Source organism: Apus apus, chromosome 8, assembly GCF_020740795.1.
Source record: "Apus apus isolate bApuApu2 chromosome 8, bApuApu2.pri.cur, whole genome shotgun sequence".
In the NCBI taxonomy this organism is placed as follows: domain Eukaryota; kingdom Metazoa; phylum Chordata; class Aves; order Apodiformes; family Apodidae; genus Apus; species Apus apus.
The window spans coordinates 16,569,992-16,591,410 of record NC_067289.1 but is presented as its reverse complement, the minus strand read 5'-3'; the positions used below and the strand labels follow the sequence as shown (position 1 = coordinate 16,591,410).

The window sequence follows — 21,419 nt, the reverse complement described above, 5'->3', positions numbered from 1 at the left end:
GCACAACTTTGTGAAAAACCTGTATCCTCACCACCTGTATCTTCAGAGCCATCAGGATAACAAGGATTGGAGAGACAGTCCTACAATGCTCTCTCCTTGCCCCTGCTCAAATCACTCTGACATTTTAAACTATGGCACAGGAATCAGACATTTAGCTACTCAGAGTTTTTAATCTATGTGGAAAATGAATCAAAAGTAATTTATTTCTCTCCCATTTTGAACACATGGGCAATTCTCCTGAATTTGAGTGAGATGACACTAAACTTCAGTTAAGTATGGCTGAAAACTCAACCAGACCAATGTTTAAGTTTTGGGAGTAGCAAGCCAAATTCTCCTTGCTGTTACTGCATATTGTGGCAGCATCTAAAAGCCTTAGTTATGGGCCAAGACGCTTGTGTCCCAATGTCATTTAAGCACTGAGGTTGAATATGAGCTACAGGACCAGTCGTGCTGGTTCACAACCCATAATTTGCCTCCAATTGCAGTGTGGCTGCACTGGCACAGCTGCTCCAGAAGGTCCTGATTCCTGGGTTTGGACAGAAACAGGACAGCAACGGATGCTGTGGCATATCTGGAGTGACGAGACCTTGAGAGCTGCCATTGTACTTTGCCTGTGGATCAGTCCCTGAGGTGGTGGCTCATGACTAGGAGCTCCCTGGCATGGAGTTTTTGGTACAGCTTGTCAGGATGGAAATTGTGGCTGTTTCCAACAGCCCTGTTTCCACAGTGCTTGAGGATGGAAGGGGCTTAATCGAAACAGAAGTGTTTTCCTCAAGTCTCAGAGCTGCCTCATTTCAGTTCCCAGCTGCTCCCTTGGAAAAAGGAAAAAGAAAGGAGCCAGTTTTGTGGAAAATCATGGTAAGTCACGATCTGCCGAACTAACAAAAAAAAATAAACAAGTCATCTGCTGAATAGGAGCCAGCCCATTAGGATCCTGCAAATTCAATCCAGGGGGAAAGCAGTTGGAGAAAAGGGTAAAAATTTCAGCAAGACATGCTGCCTGACAAAGAATTCATTTGGTGCTAATGGTCCTGGTTCTTGCTACCAACATGAAGCACGCTCCCAAAAGGCAGTGCATGAGCAGACCTGAACAATACGGTGATTTGTTCTCAGGAAGCATTCAACCTCTGCCAACAGTCAACCGGATCCAGACGAGGGCCAGGGCAGTCAGACCGGCACATGGCAGCCCAAATGAGGAACTGTATCACTTGGCACAGAGCTGCTATTTCCAGCACTTACATCCCATCCTTGCGCTAGCTCAACTTTTTCACTCTTCAGAGAAGGAGGACTATGTGTCTGTAATGAAATCTGGATCCAAAAAAGCTGATTTTTTTCCTTGAGAGCAGCAGAGGGAGGTGTCTTCACCTCCTAAAAACCCTCACTAGGTGGTTTGATTTTCAGATGCCTTCTGCATGCACAGCTGTCAGCTACAGTCTAATACATAAAGCACCGTAAACATCTGCAGGATGAATGTTACTGTTCCAGGTAACCTGTCCTCCCTATCTGTCCTGTTTATTAGCTCTCAACATCACTAAAAGAAAAACCAATACAATTAAATACTACTTTAAAGACTTTTAAAATTAAAAACATACAAGAAATCATTTTTAAAATTAAATACAGTTCTAGGTCACCCACACTCAGACTGACCAAAATAACACAAGTTCCCCAAACCCATGGACTTAAAATCATATCAGAACAGCATTTCCCATATTTGAAGAACAGAGAAAACATTTAAAGGTGTCACCTGGAATTCTCACAATTTGTGTGAAGCATTTTCACTTTCACCACAATAAATTACTGCCCTAGTTTCTTGGAAACTTGGACCATATGTGAAGGACTATTAAGAGAACTTGTAATAAAAGGTGGACATGTTCCAGAAAGTTATTAGATGTCCTGGGGTGTGCCACTCAGTCTGTTTGGAGAGCATCAGATCCTTAAAGAGTGGAAATTTGGGTTATGATCCTGTACCTGAATACAATGCCTTTCCACTGCAGGGCACAAAGCAGCCTGGAGTTGGGAAGAAACTTGCTTTGAAACATCAGATCTCAACCACTGACAAGATGCCAGGCTAGAAGAATTACTGGTCTGACAAGGCAGGAGGACAATGTTCTATGTTCTGCACCCAGAAGTTGGTTTGTTGGTCTTTTAGCAGCAGATTCCCATACAGCTTGGCCAGACCAGTCTGGTCTTAAAGTCTGTTTTGTTTGCCTTGAAACACCTTGCTGTTTCTCACTTGACAATAGATCCTCAGGAGTCCCACTCCTTTTACAATTTATATGAGTAGCAGAGGTTAGGAAAACGCAGCATGGCCTGGAGCAGCCAACAGGCATAGTTACTGAGGTATTTTGGTGCTTAGTTCCCACCAGGGTCAGTGGAAGCTTGTAAGGCTACATCTACATCCTCTTTGCTAGCCATGCCCACACCTCTGTGTCCTCCACACACCACAGCCAGGTGTGTGTCCAAGGGGGTCTGCAGGGCTCACACAGCCCTTGGTTGGATTACACTCACTGAAGAAGGTGCTCCTGCTCCCAGCTCTCCAACATTTCCTCTCCTGGGAAAGGGCTTTTTCCAATATTGAACCAGACAGCAAGCACATGTGAGGATGGTCCAGGAAGTTTTGGCTCAAAGATGAATTCAAGTCACAAGCGAAACAGTAACTCTGGATGTAATTAACTACCTGGGAGGAAGACAGCCTGTTTGCTTGTCTGCTACTGCTACTCAAAGATGTGCATGAACACAATGCAGCACTTTATCTCTACACTGTAACCTCCACCATGATTTATAAAGACCGCTGGAACTTTTTTAAAAGGAAACAACTCAGAGCCAATCCAAACAACCACTGTCCCTCCCCATCATAGCAATATTTTTCCTCCAGAGAACTTCCTTGCTTGTCTTCCCCTACACACTTAAATCCTCCCAACAAATAATACTTCTGACACCAAACCAATGTCACTGGTGGCATCCCACATGCCTGGGCTCTCCTCATGAGAGACCACGAACAGTGAGTGGTTGGTGCCTCCTTTGCAACACTTCTGAGAAAACAAAGCTACCTCTGCAGAGGCAGAACAGAAGGGAGCTGTGCTTGCAACCCCAGTGGAGACAAACTGTTGGGGACAGAATTTTTCTACAATAAATCAGGGTGAAATGTAAACAAATGCACATTCAAAAGGTTCATGAAACCCCAAACAAAACTATGAATGAGAGAAAAAAGGAAAAAAAAGTCCCTTTAGAAGCATTTTTAACCAGTCACTGCCAGATAATTTTAAAGCACTTGTATAGAATGAGCCCTCTGTGCAAATTTACATAGATTATGCAGTTTGTGTCTCTCATGACACCGTTCATGAACAAAATTAGAAGTTATATCCAAAAGGCATCACACAGCACTTCGACCCCAAAAAACCTTCCCCTGCAGATCCTTCTAGATGCAGCAATGGTATTTTCTTATTGTAAACAAAATTGCAGCCACTTTTAAGTACAATGACACCCCTCTCATTCAGGTTAGCAATTTCCACTGCTCCTGTTATGAATTTACCAGGGTGGTGTTGTATCTAGCAGCAGCCTCTACATGGCACATACAAAAAATACCTAACTTTTAAGAGTGAGGTGCAGAATTTGGTATGTGTGTGTTACTGGCCTCTATCCTTTCAACCCTGAACAGTGGTGTCCTACTAACAAAGGCAGAATCCACATTTTTCATTAGCTTCAAAACCTTCTGACTGGCATCATAGGGGGTTTTTGTGAACAAACCAGAGAAAAAGAAGGTACATTACTTTGTCAGCCTTGAAAATCACCCACAGTTTCTCTCAAGTATTTGGAAAACGAAGTTTCTCAAGCAATATATAAAAAATGGCCTCACAGCTTTCCAGCTTTGATACTCACACTCCAAAACATCAAAGAGCTGAACGTGCAAAAATGTACATACAAAGTTCTGTATTGCAATAGGCCTGAGTAAGAAATGAAGCACAAACCCTGCAGCTTGTTTCTTTCAGTCCAGTTCTGCAAGATGTATTTTGTCTTTCACTAATTTTGATCTGCTGGAGGGCACCTACCCACCTCCTTCAGCTGACTTTTAAGGAGTAGTACAATTGTGACCTCAACTACTGGTAAAGCCAGTGAGCTTTTGGGGTGTTTAATTCTGGGGTTTCCCCCCAGAACAAAATAAAATATTTTTTATATATATATATATATATATATATATATACACTCTGCATTTTTCAAAAGCTGCTCTGCACCTTAGAAAATCAGCTCCAACATGAAACTCAGCATTGCTGTAAAATAAATAAAGCTGCTGAAGCATTCTGTGGTACCCACACATGCAAATGAACATGCTTGGCACTTCAGTGCTAACAACTTGGCCATTGATATTACGTGCTGGAAAAAAGACAGCATTTCAGAGGAAAAAGAAAAGCTGCCTACCCTGGAAAACCACTAGGTGAGTTTTTATGGCTGTTTTCCATTACTGCCTTTTTGTGAACCAGAGGACATTTTTCCATTAATTGTGTTTATCAACTCTGAGAGGTGTATGAATCTAAGTGTAAGTCAGAGATATTCTGTGCTTTTTTTTTGTCTAGCATGGAGATCTATGTGACAGGGGTTATGAAGTGTCTCGTATCACTTCATGTCCTACGTAGTTTGGGAGGTAAAGCAAGACCCATGCTCTGCCTGCTTGGTGTTAGGCTTGTGGACACCCTGAAGTTACTAAGCCGCAAATGGCAACTTCCACATGATGCAACTGAACTTTAAACTGGCAGATGTCTTCTCCTGCAAAACATCCTGGTTTCAATTCAAAATCTATTATCCAAAGGTGTTACCTGACCTTGGGCATGGGAGCCCTTTCTGCAAACATCTGACACAGCATCACTGATCTCAGTGGGTCTCATGGCAACTACATCACACAAGGAAATGGCCTTGGCTCTTCAGTTGCCACCACACACCAAGAGGCACAATTCAAGGTCTCAGCACAAGCAGAAAGCTTTTTTCTGGCCCTATGGAAATGATTGGTGGTTTTATGTAAAAACTGTTTACTCTGTGGGAAGGTGGTGTCACCATGGAGTTGCTTTAGCTTTCAGGCTGTCTTCCACTTGCTTGTTTCTCCCAAACAAACACTTTACCTTCTCCCTTTTTGTACCTGTTGAAGCATTTCCTTTTGAAGTCTGCCTACAGCGAATAGACTCCCTGCTTTTCTGCCTCAGCCAAGTTCCAAGATAAATTGCATTTCTGGAAAAGTTGCTGCTGTTGTCCTAACAGCTGCATCACATGAGGGGATGTTACTATAAAGTCAACCCCCAGTGAAGACTTTAGTGTTTCCTGGTCACTGTTACTTTGGATAGAAAGGACAATCAGCACCAGCTTCATAATTCACTGAGAGAATTAATTGCTGTGTTTTTATTTAGCAGTGGGCTTCCCCATCTCTCTTGCCTAGCCAGCACTTCATAGTCACTGAAGATCAACTCCATAAAGACATAATCAGTCACTGCTCAGAAGTGAAGAACATAAAAAACCAACAAAGACCAAAGAAGACTGTCCACAGCCACATGTAAAAAGAAAATGGCTTCATATTCTCATGGTTTCTCCTATGAATGAAGAAAAAGTTCTTCATTCAAATGGAAAAAAAAAATATTATTCATGCCCCAAATTTTAAAGAGCAAAATTAAGGAAAAAAAACCCACACAACCAACCAACCAAAAAAAACCAAAGATAAGAAGAAAGAATAGAAATAATTGCTGCAGATAAAGGTGGTGATCAGATCCTCAGAGCTGAGCATGGGTGCTGCTGTGGGCACTGCCAGTTTTTCACCTGCCACAAGTCAGCCACAAGTTGATGAAATTCTTTCTCTCCAGTCTCTGATGACCAAACAGAGATCTCACTCCAGACAAGGCTGCTCCAGGCAGACCTTAAATTGTAATAACGGAGCCCTTGTCTTAGCCAGCTTTAGAGATGACAACACCTGCATCCCATCAGATAATTCTTGAATCCCCGTGCAAAGTGTACACCGTGCAATGTCAGTAATCTCACTCTTCTCAGGAGGTCATCAGTGAAGCTTCATTACAGGAAGCTGGCTCTGTCCTTCAACAACGGACAGGTGATTCTCGAGGAAAGGAACTGTTCTCACTTCCTGTTGGACTGTCTGCCTGCAGAAAAACAGCAAGAAAGGGTCTGTCAGCTGAAAGCAGGATTTATTACAGGGCAGGAGCTGCCTGAGTGCAACATTTGTTCAACGTGTACAGTGACATAAACACCACAAAAAACATGCACAAAGGCACCTTAACCACTGATGTTGCAACTTAAAAACACAGAATGCATTTATGGCATTGTCGGGACACTGGAAGAACTTGTGGAGGAGCAGGGAGTCAGTAGGGCCCAGTCACACCCCTGACAAAAATAAATTCCTCATTCTTCTGGTAGAGATTTTTGTGCTGCTCTAGCTCTACTGTGCCCTAGACAGAGCTTGGAACACTGCAAACAGCTTCAGTTGTGCCCATGCAGAGGAGCCAGTGGCATCCCTGCACCAGCTGGGAAGTGGAATCCGCAGAAAACCCCAGCATGGCTGGTTTTATTTGGAGGAGCTCGGCTTTGCTTTACGGTGCAGCTCTGCAGCTCAGCTAACAGCCGCGGGCTACAGCTCAGGGAGGAATTTGGCCCCAGGCCTGTATCTGCACTAAGTACCTATGCTTCTTCTGCATTCCTCAGGCATTCCACACACTCCTGCTCTAAGAGGAGCAGTCCAGCTATTTCAACTGGGTTTATGTAAAAACAACTTATTTCCAGAAAATATACCTATAATAAAAATTAAAAGCAAGCTAAACAATGTGTGTCTCAAATAACTGAGCACATCAAGTTTAAGAGCAATCAGAAACTCATTTTTTTCTCATCATGCCTATCAGCCATAAAAATGTATTTCTCCAGCAATGCCAAGAAATCAAAAAACCTAAAGACAGTCTTCCACTGGGACATAGTCTCTTGCTATGATAGAAAAGAGTTACCTGAAACTTCATTAGAAACTCTGGATATAAGGTAAACAGACACAAAATTAGATGTACATTGTTTTAGAATGCACAGACACAGCAAAGGTAAGAGGTATATAAAGTAAGACAACTACCATCCAATAAAACTTATAAAAGCCCAAGAGTCTGGACTTAAAAATTACACATCCTGAATCAACAGAGAAACCCAAGTGATGTAGAATGCTCTGCTTGAATGTAACTTCAAAATAAGATGTGCCACTGGAAAAGGAACTTACTCTAGAGCCCTAGGGCAGCAACACGTGTATGTTATGTCTTTCACAGAACACACACCCAGGGGCATAAAGCTACCCTGGAGAAACTAGAATATGGAGAGGAGTTTTTGTGTGTACACACACACACATACAGAGCTTTTCCCTTCTGCAGAGCTGCTCTTTTCAGTGGGCTACTGCTTTTGTAAGCGACCCGAAACAGGAACCAGGGACAGACTCTCAGGTGTTAACCCCACATTCAGTCAGGGCAGAACAATGCTCCCGATCACAGGAAACAGAAAGCACAGATGTCAGAGGTAAAACACAGGGCATATGCAGCAGAAATAAAGCTGAAAGAGCTGGCAGTTATCACCTAAGCACAGGACTGTTCAAGCAAGTCTCTCTGGGTCAGCACCTCCCTTAGCCACCAAGGACACTCCCTTCCATTGCCTCACCTGTACTCCCTGCACCTACAACTGTGTGGAAAAACAGTGAGTGAGCAACACAGAAGACTTGGGAAGCTCTTTCCATCTCTCTTGCTGATTTACTAGATTACTTCGGTTCCCTTGCCTACCTATAATGAGGAGCTAATAATATACATGTACTTCAAACTTCCTGTGAAGATTTACAAAGTATTATAAACTATCATGTCTTTGGGAAGTGTTTAAAGGTAACAGTTACAGATCAAGAGTAGAGCTAATGTTCCACTGTGATCAAATAATCATCACTAAACTTGTCACGATGTGTTTGGAATAAGAACATCAGCACACAGCTCCTGGCATTTTCATGGCTGCTGGCCCCAGGGGTGTATTTCAATTCAGCTGCTCCTATCAACACTCCAGACAAAACGTTAACTTGTTACTAAAGAATGCATCTTTCTTTCCCCTCTGTCCCCAACATCCCCATAGTTTACACACCATACACATGTTTACTGTTGTGCAAGCATTTGAGATCAACATTTCCACTTTACTGGGCTTGTGTTGCCTGGCTTAAACCAAGCATCCATCTTTTCCCTCTAACCTCAGAACCATACCCTCCTCTCTTCTGAGTCCACTGCAACCTAGTACCACTTACACTTCTTTAGGCAATGACACATATATGTATGGTGTTTAAATGCAAGTTCCCAGCAGCCTGACTGCCACAAGAAGCACACCATGCTTGGCTGTCCTGAGCCCATCTTCTTGAACTGCCTGACACCTGGTCTACATTGAATTGCAGTGTGTAGACACACCCAGGAATCCAAATTCAAGAACATTAAACAAGTCGCACAACAGAATGAACACATGTCTAAAGGAAAGGAAATGGTCTGATGACATCTGGAGAAAGTCTGAGACTAGAGGCTTCCCCATCAAATTCTGATAATTTGGGGCACTTTTCTCCACACAGAGACAGGAAAAAGCATGTCTCTTAACTGCTCACATGACAGCCTGGAAATAGGACCAGTGTTCAGCAGGATACAATTACGTGGTTGTACATCCTGCAGATGATAAGTACAATGTCATATACTCCTGGCATGTTTGTAGCCTACGACTTCATTCCTGGAGAGCTACTACAGTGCCCCCTCCTTCCTCACCCCAAGAACTGACAAAGAGAATTATGTCTTTTTCCACTTACTCCGTTTGCCACTTGTGGATGATCCTGAGGAGCTGGGAAGGCTTGTTTGTTTGGGTCCAGACCGAGAGCACTGGGAGGTAATGGCTGGGACTTTTTCCTTTCCAGGACTGGTATTCTGAGGTTCAGGAGTGCGAGGGATCTTGGGTTTGCTGCTGAAGGCATAGAGAAACTCGCTGTGGGGGGAGATGGAAAGGGTTAGCAATGCACCGAGAAATCAGTATGCATAGTAAGTCTGCAACCAAGTGAAACCTGCAGTATGTGATGTGACAAGTGTGATGGACTGCTGGAAATTCAGGGAGACTGCAAATGGAAAAGAACATGGCACCACAGGTACTGCCCTGGGGCATGTACTCACCACACAGGCTCTAAACCTGGCTCTATCGACCTGTCTATCCTACTCAAACCTGGTTCTTTGCACAACAGGTTCAGCTTAGTCCCCTGCAAACACGTAGAAGATCCTTAGCTGCATTCCATTGTATTTATCATACACACAGAGATGCAGTCTGAGGTGCAAAAAACCCTATAGACATGCTACAGCACAGGAATCCATCCTTTTAAGGCACAGACAATTCTCCCAGGAATGGGTGACAATGCTGGCAAACACAGGCAGCCTCCCTGGCTCCCAGCTGCGATAAGATTTGTAGAATTCCCTGAAGGCTTTGTCAGAAGAGCCAAAAGCTGTGATGGCATCTATGAAATAAATTCCCTAGGCACACAGGTTCCTTGTTCACACCAAGAACATAAAACAGCTGCTGCTATTTCACAGTCTGCATGTGCTGCAAGAATATAATTCTTTAAAATGTCCCCGTGACTGTGTGAGGATGCACCATCCTTCCCTGCTTCCAGCATCTGCATATTCCTTCCCAGGTACAAAAGTGGAGGCTACCAGGAAATAGCAAGTCTCTAAAATAATTCTGAATCTATATTCATATTTGCTGTACTGAATCAGTTTTCTCTTAAAAGGTTAAACTGAAATAACAGCTACATTTAAAAGCTTTTAATACTTTAAAAGGAAATAAAAGCAGAACCAAAGGCAGGAGATCGAAAAAGGTGCCATCTAAAGACTGGCAATTAAAATGGAAAGTTCCCGAGTTCTTAGCTCCATCAAAAGAACCCTTTGTGACCATCAGAAAGGGTGATTAGGAGGATTTTCAAGACATTTAATCTCCCTTCCTCCCCTGGGAATGCTGCTGAGTCAGTGCTGATTAGCCCTTCCATACCCCTGCTCCACCTTGCAGGGAAGATCTGAGCAAGTGTTTCTTTTGTATTTTAAATAGCATCTATTGTCTGTATTTTGCATATGTATAATCTAACTATTAAGGACAGAGACGTGCTAACAGGTCTGCCTATCTCTGAGTATCACACTTGTCTCATTTAAAAGAAGGAGGTGGCAGATGGCAGCAGACACATACCAGCAAAAAAGGAAAGATTGGCTAGATAAAGCCCCAAGCTGTGGATCACAGACGTATTTAAATATATCTCTCCACAAAACCATCTCATTGTTATTGCTTTTTTTTTTTTGTAATTTTATTCATTTTGGTTCAAGAGCTGGGCTTTCAATTAATCAGTGCTCTTCATAGCAATCTTATGTGTACTGTGATAAGCTAATGTACATAAAAAAGGCAGATCTAACAGCCTTGCAGAAGTTTTTGAGACATAAATCAGCTTTTAATTTTTTTTTCCTTATTCAGCAATAGATAGCAAAACTCTGGATCTGTATTCCCATTGACTAAAAAAAAAAATTATCAACAAAGCTATCAACAAAGTTCACAGAGTTTGACTGCAGTAACCCAGGCAGCTGGACTACAAACACTTCGGGGACAAAGCAAAGCAATGCCATCAGTGTCACTAGCCCACAGACAGGTACACAGTGGTCACACAGGATGGCTCACATCTTTGTAAACTCTTCAGGAAAGGTTTATAAAAAATAAGGTGGTAGAAAATACTATTAGGTTGAATAAACCCCTGCTGTTCTTCGGAGAGGATGCAGAGCAGATCTGTCTCCATGTGCTCAGGTGTCACAGAACCACTTCATCTTTTTACAACATCAATAAATAGACCAAGATCAACAGAAAAGAATTAATCCTCAGAATAACACAGAAAACCGCTATTTGGGATCCTTTAGAACTTGATGAGATGAATAAAGAAGCACGAAAATTTACTGTGGGAAAATGTTCCTTAGTATTTGGTAAAGGAGTCATTTACTAGAAGGTGTGGTAATTTGCAGGCAAGTGCTAGAACAAAAAAAACCAAACCCAACAACAAAACCATAACAAAAACACAAACTCACAACAAAATCACAGGGAAACATACATTTGAATTGAGAAGAAAGAAAACTGCTTACTTGGAAAATGGAAATAACTGCCTCTAAAAAGGTGCACAACAAACTGACACTGGGATCAGAATAATCAACCAGGAGACCTGACAGAACTTGAACATTCACAGAGGAGTTAGACCACTTTCTCCAGGAGAAATATATCTGGACTTATGGCAATTGTTACCAGATTATCAGAAAAGCAAGACCATTAGAGACCTAGGAAGGCCCTGCACAGTTTAAGCTCTCTGTGACGATGATACTGGACACAGTCACAATTTTAAAAAAAAGGGCTTTTTCAGCTAGCCACCACAATTGTAAACTCAAGCCTATCACAAATTTATCCATGATAAGCACAACAGATCTATGTTCTTACATGATCAAAATGCAGCAGGGAAGAGCAATGCAGGGGCAGCTGCCAGCTTGACACACATAAGCTCAAACAATCATTTATTCCAGTGGAAATAAACCAGCTGCAATAGACATGTCACTACCAGGGCCTCGTTCTTCTCTCACACGGATTTAGTGTAATTTCACCAATCTCTGTGCAGTTACATTCCCAATGTATTGCTAAGGAAGAGGGGAAATAGATGTGGCCACTTCACCACCACAACTCACCCTTCCCCTTCTCATACATCTCTCTTCTAGGAAGGTCTTGGAATTTGCCTAGTAGGAAGGAGACATGTCTCACAGTTGGTCAAAACTATGACCACAGCAGCAACTTATTCACTCTGTTTGTTTAGCAAACAAGTTAAAGTATGCTTCCAAGAATGAAAAGGCAGGTCTAGCTATTGCAACACCAACATATTAACAAAAGTCCCTTGACATAGGAAACCCTGTGTTCACTTGGAGTGTGAATGGCTACATTCCCACATCCGTAACTCGAAGCTGTGTCTGTAAAGATAAATTATGTACACATGCTAAGGAAGCATGTCATAAAAAGATATTATCTTCTGCAGGATGCTGCACCTGTGCCTTCAGTTAATGATCCATCTATTACTGAGATTTAGACAGACATTTATGGAGAAAAATTAAAGATTACTAAGGACACGTCTTTTTAATAATAGATTATGGCTGTAGAGAAGCAAAGCCTCTCACCAAGGTGGGGGGCAAGATGCTGCAAATGTATGACTTCTTGCAAGCCAAAGCCTACAAAATAATCACTCTCTCCAACACAAAGCAAGCAATTTGGCCATGAAATTCTCACAGTCCATCTGTATTTGCAGTATGTCCTTAGCTACTGTTTGGACAGGCAACAGAAATAAAAGCAGAAATACTGGGACAAGGGTAGGACTACCAAGCATTTCAGCTACTAAATACTGATAATTTGTTGACAATCTATAATTTCTTAGATCTCACCACTGAAACAGCACAACTGGGAAAAAAAACCAACAACAAAACCACACCAAACCCCCCAAAACCACACACAGCATCTGTAAGCCAGAAGGAAATAAAGCTTTAAGCAGACTCCAGTTTTCAGAAGTGCTAGAGCTGTAACTGACACAAATAACTAAGCACTTCTGAAAAATCAGATCCATAAAGAGTTAGTAAAACTTCTCCTTCAACACATCTCCACCCATTCTGTGTTTTACTTCTGGAATGTACTTGCTTTTAAAATTTCTCTGCACTCACTGTTTAAAACTTGGCCCAATCAAATTAGCTATAGGAAAAAGCTGTTAATGTCTGAAGGGCACATGCAGGCCCTGAAAAACTTCACTAGACCTTGGCCCAAGTGCTAATGAATTCCTAATCCTCATCCAAGATACAACATCACAGTCCTGCATAGGACAAAGGCTTCACAGAGAGCTCAAGGTATGAACAGGAGAAAGCAAAATCTTTCCTCTTCTTTTGACAGAAACAGTTTCAAAGAAGAGTTGAAACCCATTGCTGGGAGAACTCTCAATATTGTCTCCCTTGCTATACCTGTCTAGTGGGTAAATCAGGGACTCTGGTCAGCAGTGCTATCAACTCAGCATGTTTCAACACTCTGAATCCACTTAAATGCTTAATTTTTCTTCCTTTTGCAAATTAATTCTTGCCCTGTTCCCACAGTCCTATGTACTTCTTTACTAATGATTTTTCATGGGTTACAGTCAAGTCATTTAAAGAAGCTATCAGGAAGTTTTATTTGCAGAAAGCTGTGCTGTGCATACATGTGAAGTTCATTAATGATGTCTTGCTTGATACTTCTCCCGTTCTGGACCAGATGCCTAGAAATTGAACAGCTGCCTCTGGCACAGCTAAGGGTATTTTGTTTGGCAAGCACCACCACAGCTGTCTCAGACCAGACTACATCATACATCAAATGACTTCACAGATTGTCTTTACAGCAGCATGGAATTAGCTAGTAAGTCCCCTCAGACACCTCTTGTACTTTTAGGTCCTCATCTGGATAAATCCTACCTGTGACTACGCTCATCTACTTCGTTCTGGGTGAAGTCGGTAGGTGGGGAGGACGAGACATTGTCACCATCTGGGATGCTTTGGTCCATTCTACAGCCTGATGAGAATACTTCAGATGACTTCATTTCATCTGCTATTTAAAAAAAAGAAGCACAGTTCAATGAGGAGCTGTCTCTTTACAATTTTGTTAGAAACAAAATCAATTAATGGTTCCTGCTAAATGAAGGAGACCCTGAGATAATGGCAGGCTACTGAGTTTGTGTGGCAGAGCACATGACAGCTCATCAGCTGATCCAAGCCCACTGCCAGTGTGCATGCTTCCAGCCCTCTGCAGCTGGAAAGTAAAATGTTTGGATCATTTCCAAAGCAGCTATACTCTGCATTTGCAATGGGCTAGGAGCATGCAGACCATCGATTAACACAGATCAGCTAATGACTGATACCTCAAAGTGACAGGAATGCAACCACTTGCAGACATCTGTACATGCCCACAGTACCAGGCAGCCACTGTGGACAAAAGTGTTTTACACTTCTGTCAGACTTGGGCCTACCACGTTGGTTCAGTATTTCTGCCTTGCACTAATGGAGAAGGACAATCAGTTTGCTGAGAGGCACAAAGCTGCCAAGATGCACAAGTTTAAGAAGAGTTCAGGGAAAATCCCTAGCTCCATTCCTCCCATGCTCAGGACAGAGCACTGTCCTTGTTTGCTCTCACACGCTGATATGGATGCAGATCAGATCACTTTCAGACAAGCACTTGGCTGCCCAGCACATGTTCTGTCTGATACTCAGCATAATGAGTGTAGCAATGGTGTGTTCATCTCTAGACTACAAGTTATCTGCTTGCAGAAGATTTAAAAAAAAAAACAAGAGAGCCAGAATTATTGATTATTTACCAAAGTGATAAAAAGGGAGGATGGACCGAGACAAAATCAGACCAATTCAAGAACAGCTGAATGAATCCAGGCACAGAGGACAAAGAATTGCTTTCATTTTTAGAAAACAAAAGAGGATCAAGGTTTCGAGGCTAAACTTAGCTTCCTTGATATGTGACCTTGATTACACTGTTTACATGAAGCTTTTATTCTGTTTTTCACTCTTGTTTTCTTACTATTCATTTTACAACTTGACTGCACAAAACTCTGATTCCCAAATTATTCATGTGATGCTGGAAAACATATTCTGATGTGAGCATGTTGCCTGTACTGCATAATGACCATCAGGTCAAGATCAGAACTCAATAAATTCAGTATTTCTTACACAGCAAACGATGTTTGGCTGGGCATGATGAGAGTCTCTAGAAGCAATGCAAATATTTTGACTCTTTTCTGTTTTGTACTGTTCCCTGCCATATCTTAGAAGGCACTAGAAGAGAAAGGGCTTGTTTTCCATAGTCTTAAATTCCAGTCTGTCCAATTTAAGCATTACAAAACCTACTACTGCCTTTTGGAAAACAGGGGATGTCCAATGACCCAGTCCAGGTACCATTATACAGAATTAAAGTCCTGTCACTGACATGAACAACCAGGGGATCCAGCAGTGCAGTCTCTCCTTTCTCTTCTCATTCCTCCATCCTCATTTCCAAATCCCAAGAGGTAAGAAAAAGAAGCATGTATTTCACTGGCTACTTGCAAAAACCTGAAACCAACCTCTGCTGATCCTTCAAGAAGCTCAGTGTTGTTTTATAGCCTGGATTAGTGCTAGGAAGACTTGTCTCTGCCACACATTAAAATTGTTTGTCTTTTTATATGTATAATGCATATAAACTTGCAATATGCTGTACATTTTGACCTCCAAGATTTTCCTACAAGAGACCATAATCTAGTTATTTCGTTAGTATCACTTGCATATAATTTTTACTGAAAACAGCTACCAAATTGTTTTAGACATGTTACAAGCAAAATTCTGACAACATGGACCAGAAAAGCTGGCAGGAATTTCATCAGCATCAAGGCTTTAAATCAATATTCTCCATAAAAAATGAACACTTCCTTTGTTGACTTACTCAGGTTCCCTGTTTAAACCTCCACACAAATCTCCACAAGCAAACTGTCAGACAGCATCAGCAGCACAGAAAAGGTGACAAGCGTGAGTGAATAAATTTCACTGGCAAGACCCTATCAAGATGTGGCTCCGAAGGAACATTGGGCTCCTAGTGGCTGCATAATGCCTCAGAAATTGTATCCAATTACACTTCAAAACAGCAAGTAGGAACACCTTTGGTACCTGGTTGGCTTAATTTTTTTTTTAAGAAGCATGAATATGTAAAACTCCTTTTTTTTTTTTTTCCTCTATATAGGAAATCTGCCAAATCAGTATGCTTTTGATTAGTTACAGCCTCTGCTGTTCTGATTTGTCAGCAAACCTTCCCATAACAGGCTCAGCTAGACTCAAGGTGTTGCTGTGCAAAGTGAGGTTTGGGGACAGCAGCTCATTCCTACACAGCAGCAAGAGCCCAGCTGCCCATTCTGAACAGGAGTTTAATCTCCTTCTATCAGGAGATGTGCCTTTCGTTCAGCACGTTGGATGCATCAGCTCTAGGCATTATGCAAGCAGATTCCTGTCTGCAGGACCTTGGTTACTTTTCTCAGAATCCTTTTAATTTCCTCTAGGAAATTTAAAAAAAGAAGAGAAAGAAAAAAAAGTATGCTATTCCTTTACTGCTTCAAAGCATATTTTTCAGCAAAATAAAGGCATGCTTTGTCTGAACTTATTAATAATTCTGTACCGGATATGCTGCAAGATCCTTTATCTAAGACTGCAGAACATTTTGCCTTAAATCCCTAATTGGAAATGTTAATGAAACCTGCAAGAAGGTTGAAACTCCCACATCTGAAGTTCTGCGATCCTGGGGATATTAGAAGTTCAGAAATTAAGTATTTCAGCAGCTTGTAACTTTTTAATTTTGGCCACGTGTTTCTGAGCTCTCAGGTCCAGCTGAGTTTGCATTAATTTCAGTTTAGTTGCAAGGGCAGAATCTTTAGCAGCATCACCCACAATGCAGCTATAGAGCACAGGGCTTCCCATCCTCCACAGCATTTTATGGCTTGAATGTAGTTGCAAATCTAAGCAGATAACTGCAGCTGCCTTCAACTTCAATACAGAGGTCTAGCCAACAGAGCCTGCAGGTGCCAGCAGACAGTGATTCATTTAGATCCAAACAAGGGTGTATTTGATCAAGTAAGGGGCTTTGCCTGTTGGGAAGTGCACTGTCTCTGGGCTGCAGCTCTTTCCCTAGGCAGAAGACATTTTGGAGTGAAATACAGCACACTGTGCACTTTGGAAGGCCTGCGTATGATCCTTGGCACTTCCACAGGAGGCAAGATGGAGCAAGGCCAGTGAGACCTTTGGTGGCTGCTGACCACACCTTACCTCGGTAGCCATCCGTTCAGATAGATCTTACTGTGTGCCCCAAGGTCTTGCACAGTACCCCAGGGTCTACAAACTGAGGGTCAGTTCCATGGCTACATTGTAAAAAAACAATCTACAACAATCTATGCCCCAAAGCCTGCCCCAGTCAGGAAGGACACCAACAGTTAACAACAGCATTTGCAGAATAACCTTACATGAAGACAAAATGCAGGTGTCAGATGTGCTGGACCTGCTCCCACCACAAGCAGTTGGAGGACCACTTGGTAGAGACTGCAGCTTCTCATCCTTACCAGGACAATAACTGGTATCATTTTCTGGCCTGGAGGAGAAAGGAGAATGCAGGGTGATGAATGCTTGTGGTATAAAATGTTGCATAAGAGAAAACTGTTTTGTTTTTTTTTTTCTAATTGCCTGTAATGACATAGAAATACTGAAACTATTTTAGATTTCATATTGAAAAATAGTGCTAAGGACATAATTTAACTGGATGACTGTGACTCCCCCAAACCAGCTAATGTTAGATGTGTTTGAAATTAACGTCTTTTCCTGCTGCGACAGAAGAGCCAAGGAAAGGAAACCATAACACCTTGCAGCCTGAAGACCCAAGATGCCAGCAAGACACTTAAAGAAAAAGATTGTAGTAGTGGGTCTGAGAGCTCTTCAATACTTTTTCAAGGATTTAAGATTTGCTCCTGAATATTACAAGGATTTAACTTTACACAGCTATATGCAATACAGACTGAAAGTAGATCTGTTGATTAGCCAAGTGAGGTTGGATGGAGAAACTGAAGTAGCCAAAGGACAGAACAGAGACAAGTCTGCTTACTAATAAGCAACAAAGCACAGCAACAGGGGTGTGAAAAGTGTGTGAAAGGAAGTTGGCAAACAAAGAGTTTCCCTGCCCAGTATTGGATTAAGGTAACTAAACTGTATTTCTGGTTACAAAAGATGCAGCACAAGGAGGAAGTTAATGATTTCACAGCTAAATCAGTTTCTAAGGAAACAGCAGAACATTAAGTAGTTCATTCCCTCCTGAGTGATCACAGCCAGGGAGTCTTTAAAGAGGAGGGGGAAAAGGAAAAAAAGGTGAACCTCCCCCCAGCTTTCCAGTATGTCCTGGCTTCCTCAGCTCCACACAGCAAGAGCTTGTCCAATTCAGGATCCCACAACAATTCATCTGAAGTAACTACAGCCTTGTCTGCACTGGGAATTCATAGAAAAATTAGCATGGAATAGCTGCTAGATGTGCAGTGGCCATTCTGCATTAACGTTCTGAGTGAATACTTCCATTCAGCACTAGAAGTCCACCCCTACCCCCTCCCCTTTTGGAGGTATGAACCAACCACTCATAAAGAGATATGTTATAGAATCTCCATCAACTGCTTCCTCTTTCACAGTGTTTTAAAAATAGAACATGTTACATTGAGTCTCACATGAAGAACTTCAAACAAGTTACATTCATTTCAATTCTGAATGCAAGCATTTATATAATTTTTGAATGTAGTTTAACTGCTCTGCTCAACCCAAAACCCAAAATGAAAAAAACAAAACAGAGTGAGAAAGAAAAAAAGTGCCATCCAGGGCTTCTTCCACACCTAGATCTGGTATGTTACACTTGTCCATTCTAAGGTCCTGGTTACATAACCAATACAATCCCATACTAGTGGTACAGCTGCCAAAAAGACACATTTGGATGGCTCAGGAGGGCTCCCAGTCAGATCACCTGCTTGTATAAACAATTGCCAGCACAAGACAGTGAGAGGCACAACACAGGTAAGATAAAGCTCCTACTCCCTGTCCACAACAGCAGACTTTGATCAGATTCAACTGCACCTGTGTAACTACAGCCTAAATCAGTCCTCACTGTTTTCCATATGGATCTTCCACACTAAAAGAGGGAAGAAATGTATTTTAAGGAACAGAAAACACAAACACGAAAGCAAAGAGTGGCTGAGGGGACAAGACAGGACAGTTTTCAGACATCAGGGCTGGTATGTGCTTCTAAGAACCACCTCTACCCCCTAAGTTCATTACACTGTTATATTTCAGGTTACCCTTTCATTTTAACTTACTTACCTATACCAATACTGTGACTTTTAGTTTCTATTATCTACACATTGTTGGAGTATAGATATTTAGTATCTATACTCTCAGTTTAAGCAACAGCAGAAATGAAAACATCTCACAATAAACTGCTGCCTGTATTGTAGCTACTTGGATTTATCAAATCCAAAACTGTATGCAACTGAAAGTAAAAAGTCATTTAAATTTGAGATAACATCCGTATTTTGCTTCCTCAGGCAGGACAGTGAAATGAAGAAGTCTTATTACAGAAATTAAATGATTAAGACATAGTTGTTCTAAGAGAAGGCACAGCATATTCTTGGAGCTCTATACTGTAAGGTTTCTTTATTCCATTTACAATGCAGCCTTCTGCCTCTGACCCCAGAAACACCACAAGCAGGGAGTCACTGACCCTCCTGCTGGAAAAAGTATTTCTTGCAAAGCAGGAAATCCAACATTCCAAGTTTTTTGTCTTCCCTGTTTTCTTTTTAATCTTTTCTCTTACAGGTGTGTACCTAGTGTCCTGAGAGCAATATACCTTCTTGCTTCTACGGAGCAAGATCCCCCCAGGCATTTTAGACACTACATGCAACTTCTCAATAGAATATATTATGTGAAGGTGAAAGGACTACAAACACACAGGATATAATGCAAATTTTAATCGAACTGATCACTAAACATTTACTCATCTATTCCAGGTATGTGACCTCAGCCAACAGACCATTCTCCACCCACACTGTTCCTCTCCTTTCTTTTTTTGAAATTATCTTTATGGAATTGCAATGCACTTTTAGGCAGGTAAAGTTTATCAGGCATTGTTGTTTTGTTTTTTAAAGGAATTTAAAAAAAACCAACATGGTCTCATTTGTTTGGACTTACATTAAGGACACGGTTCTGTGATAACCTGGTGTCACAGGTCTCTGGAGTGGCTCATCTATACTCTGATGCAAAACAGGAAAGGATTTCTTCTTGGGTTTTGGAGCATGAGTCATTATCTGACACACAGGAAAAAGAAATTATTTTTTAAAAAAGAGAATGCAGGGGAAAGACAGATAACTGAGAAAATGACAGATATGAAGATAACACAGAGAAAATGTTGTAGAAATGCTGCATCAGAATCTAAGTTGCGTTCTGGTGTCTCTAGATAAAATTCCCTGGAATCACTTGTAGGCTGTTCCATGACATCTTATCTCAGCTCACATTTCCATCATCAGCACTGGCAGACCTATGGACTCTGGGATTGAGAAGGCATCCAGTGACATTTATCTCAAATAAGTCCCAGCACACCAAATGGTGTTCATGCCAACTTCACACCTTTTTACTTAATGGCTTTTTGCTGCTTGAGGTAAGACACACAATACTTGATCTGGCATAATGCCTGTAGGAACAGTTAACTTTTCAACTTTTTTTTTTTTCCCTAACTAATTTTAGACCAGCAGTGTTCCAGTATTAATTTGCCCAGCACTTTGCTTTGTGTGCCTAGAGAGCCACTGATGTAGCACTAGAACCCTGAGGCTGCCTTCAGCTTATTATTAAGCCACAGCCTGACCACCTCCTGTGAAAGCCTAGCTCAAATTTATTTCACTTCTTCTGAGCAGCAGCTAATAAAACAGACTGTGAAAGATCTGGACTGCTATGCCAGTAGAACCTAACTGTTTAAGCAACAATTTGAAGAAGAAAATATTTTAGAAAGTTATTAAACTGCTGAAATTTAACACTTAATCCAGCAAATGAATTTATTTCAAGTGCTAGTGAGTGGTACTCACTCCCAAGTACTCAGTTGTTAGCAGCTTCTCTCCTGCAAGCTCTCCCAGTTGAGGCTGCAAAACCTCCTCTGTGTCCAGATCAGCCTCCATGACATCGTGGTTCTCCTGCAACAGCAACACACAAGTTATCTGAGCCCAGGCTCCAAGAAGTTTTCATTTCAAATTTAGTTCTCACTTCAATAGTCACTTGGATATGTACTTTCCAGATATATGACTGTTAGTACTGCACATGTAAGTGGTGATCTACAAACATTTTCTATCAAAAATTAGACGCTTAAAGACAAACACATCTAGACTATTTATATAAACAGAATCGAAAGAATCCTGAGAGAAGAAAAAACCCTGCCCCTTCTTCCACAAACACTTTGCCAAAAAGTACAGTAGGCCTTTCAAAAGTTGTTTTTCAAATTTCCAACTCCAAAGAATTATTCCTTGCTTCACTTACTAAAGGCTTAGGAAAAATCTCAGCCATTAGTATCTGTGTTGGACACTGCACGCTAGGGAGAGGAGGTGCAGAGCTCTTCAGCATGCAATGCTGAACAAGCAGCTGGTGATGAAGTTTGGAGTTTTAATTTTTGCATTATCAGCCCAAGTCAGTCTAGTCATACAGTATTGTCTTAAAAAAGCAACCTGATGGCAATTCTTGGCCACACTGGAGGCTGAGAAAAAGTTA

At 41.6% G+C, this 21,419-nt stretch overlaps 1 protein-coding gene across 4 annotated transcripts in view; it reads right to left on the bottom strand.

The window, feature by feature from the left end:
• Positions 1-5,537: 5,537 nt before the first annotated feature.
• ARMC9 (armadillo repeat containing 9) overlaps positions 5,538-21,419 on the bottom strand; it is a 59,164-nt gene continuing 43,282 nt past the window's right edge. For 3 of the 4 annotated variants that reach the window (XM_051626795.1, XM_051626797.1, XM_051626800.1), the window contains 6 exons: positions 20,747-20,851; positions 19,860-19,975; positions 17,111-17,235; positions 13,545-13,677; positions 8,828-9,000; positions 5,538-6,131 (listed from right to left, as the gene is read on the bottom strand). In XM_051626795.1, the coding sequence (XP_051482755.1) occupies positions 6,109-6,131; positions 8,828-9,000; positions 13,545-13,677; positions 17,111-17,235; positions 19,860-19,975; positions 20,747-20,851 (675 nt within the window). In that variant the 3' untranslated portion in view covers positions 5,538-6,108. The remainder of the gene's footprint in view (positions 6,132-8,827; positions 9,001-13,544; positions 13,678-17,110; positions 17,236-19,859; positions 19,976-20,746; positions 20,852-21,419) is intronic. The other variant, XM_051626796.1, reaches the window with a different exon arrangement.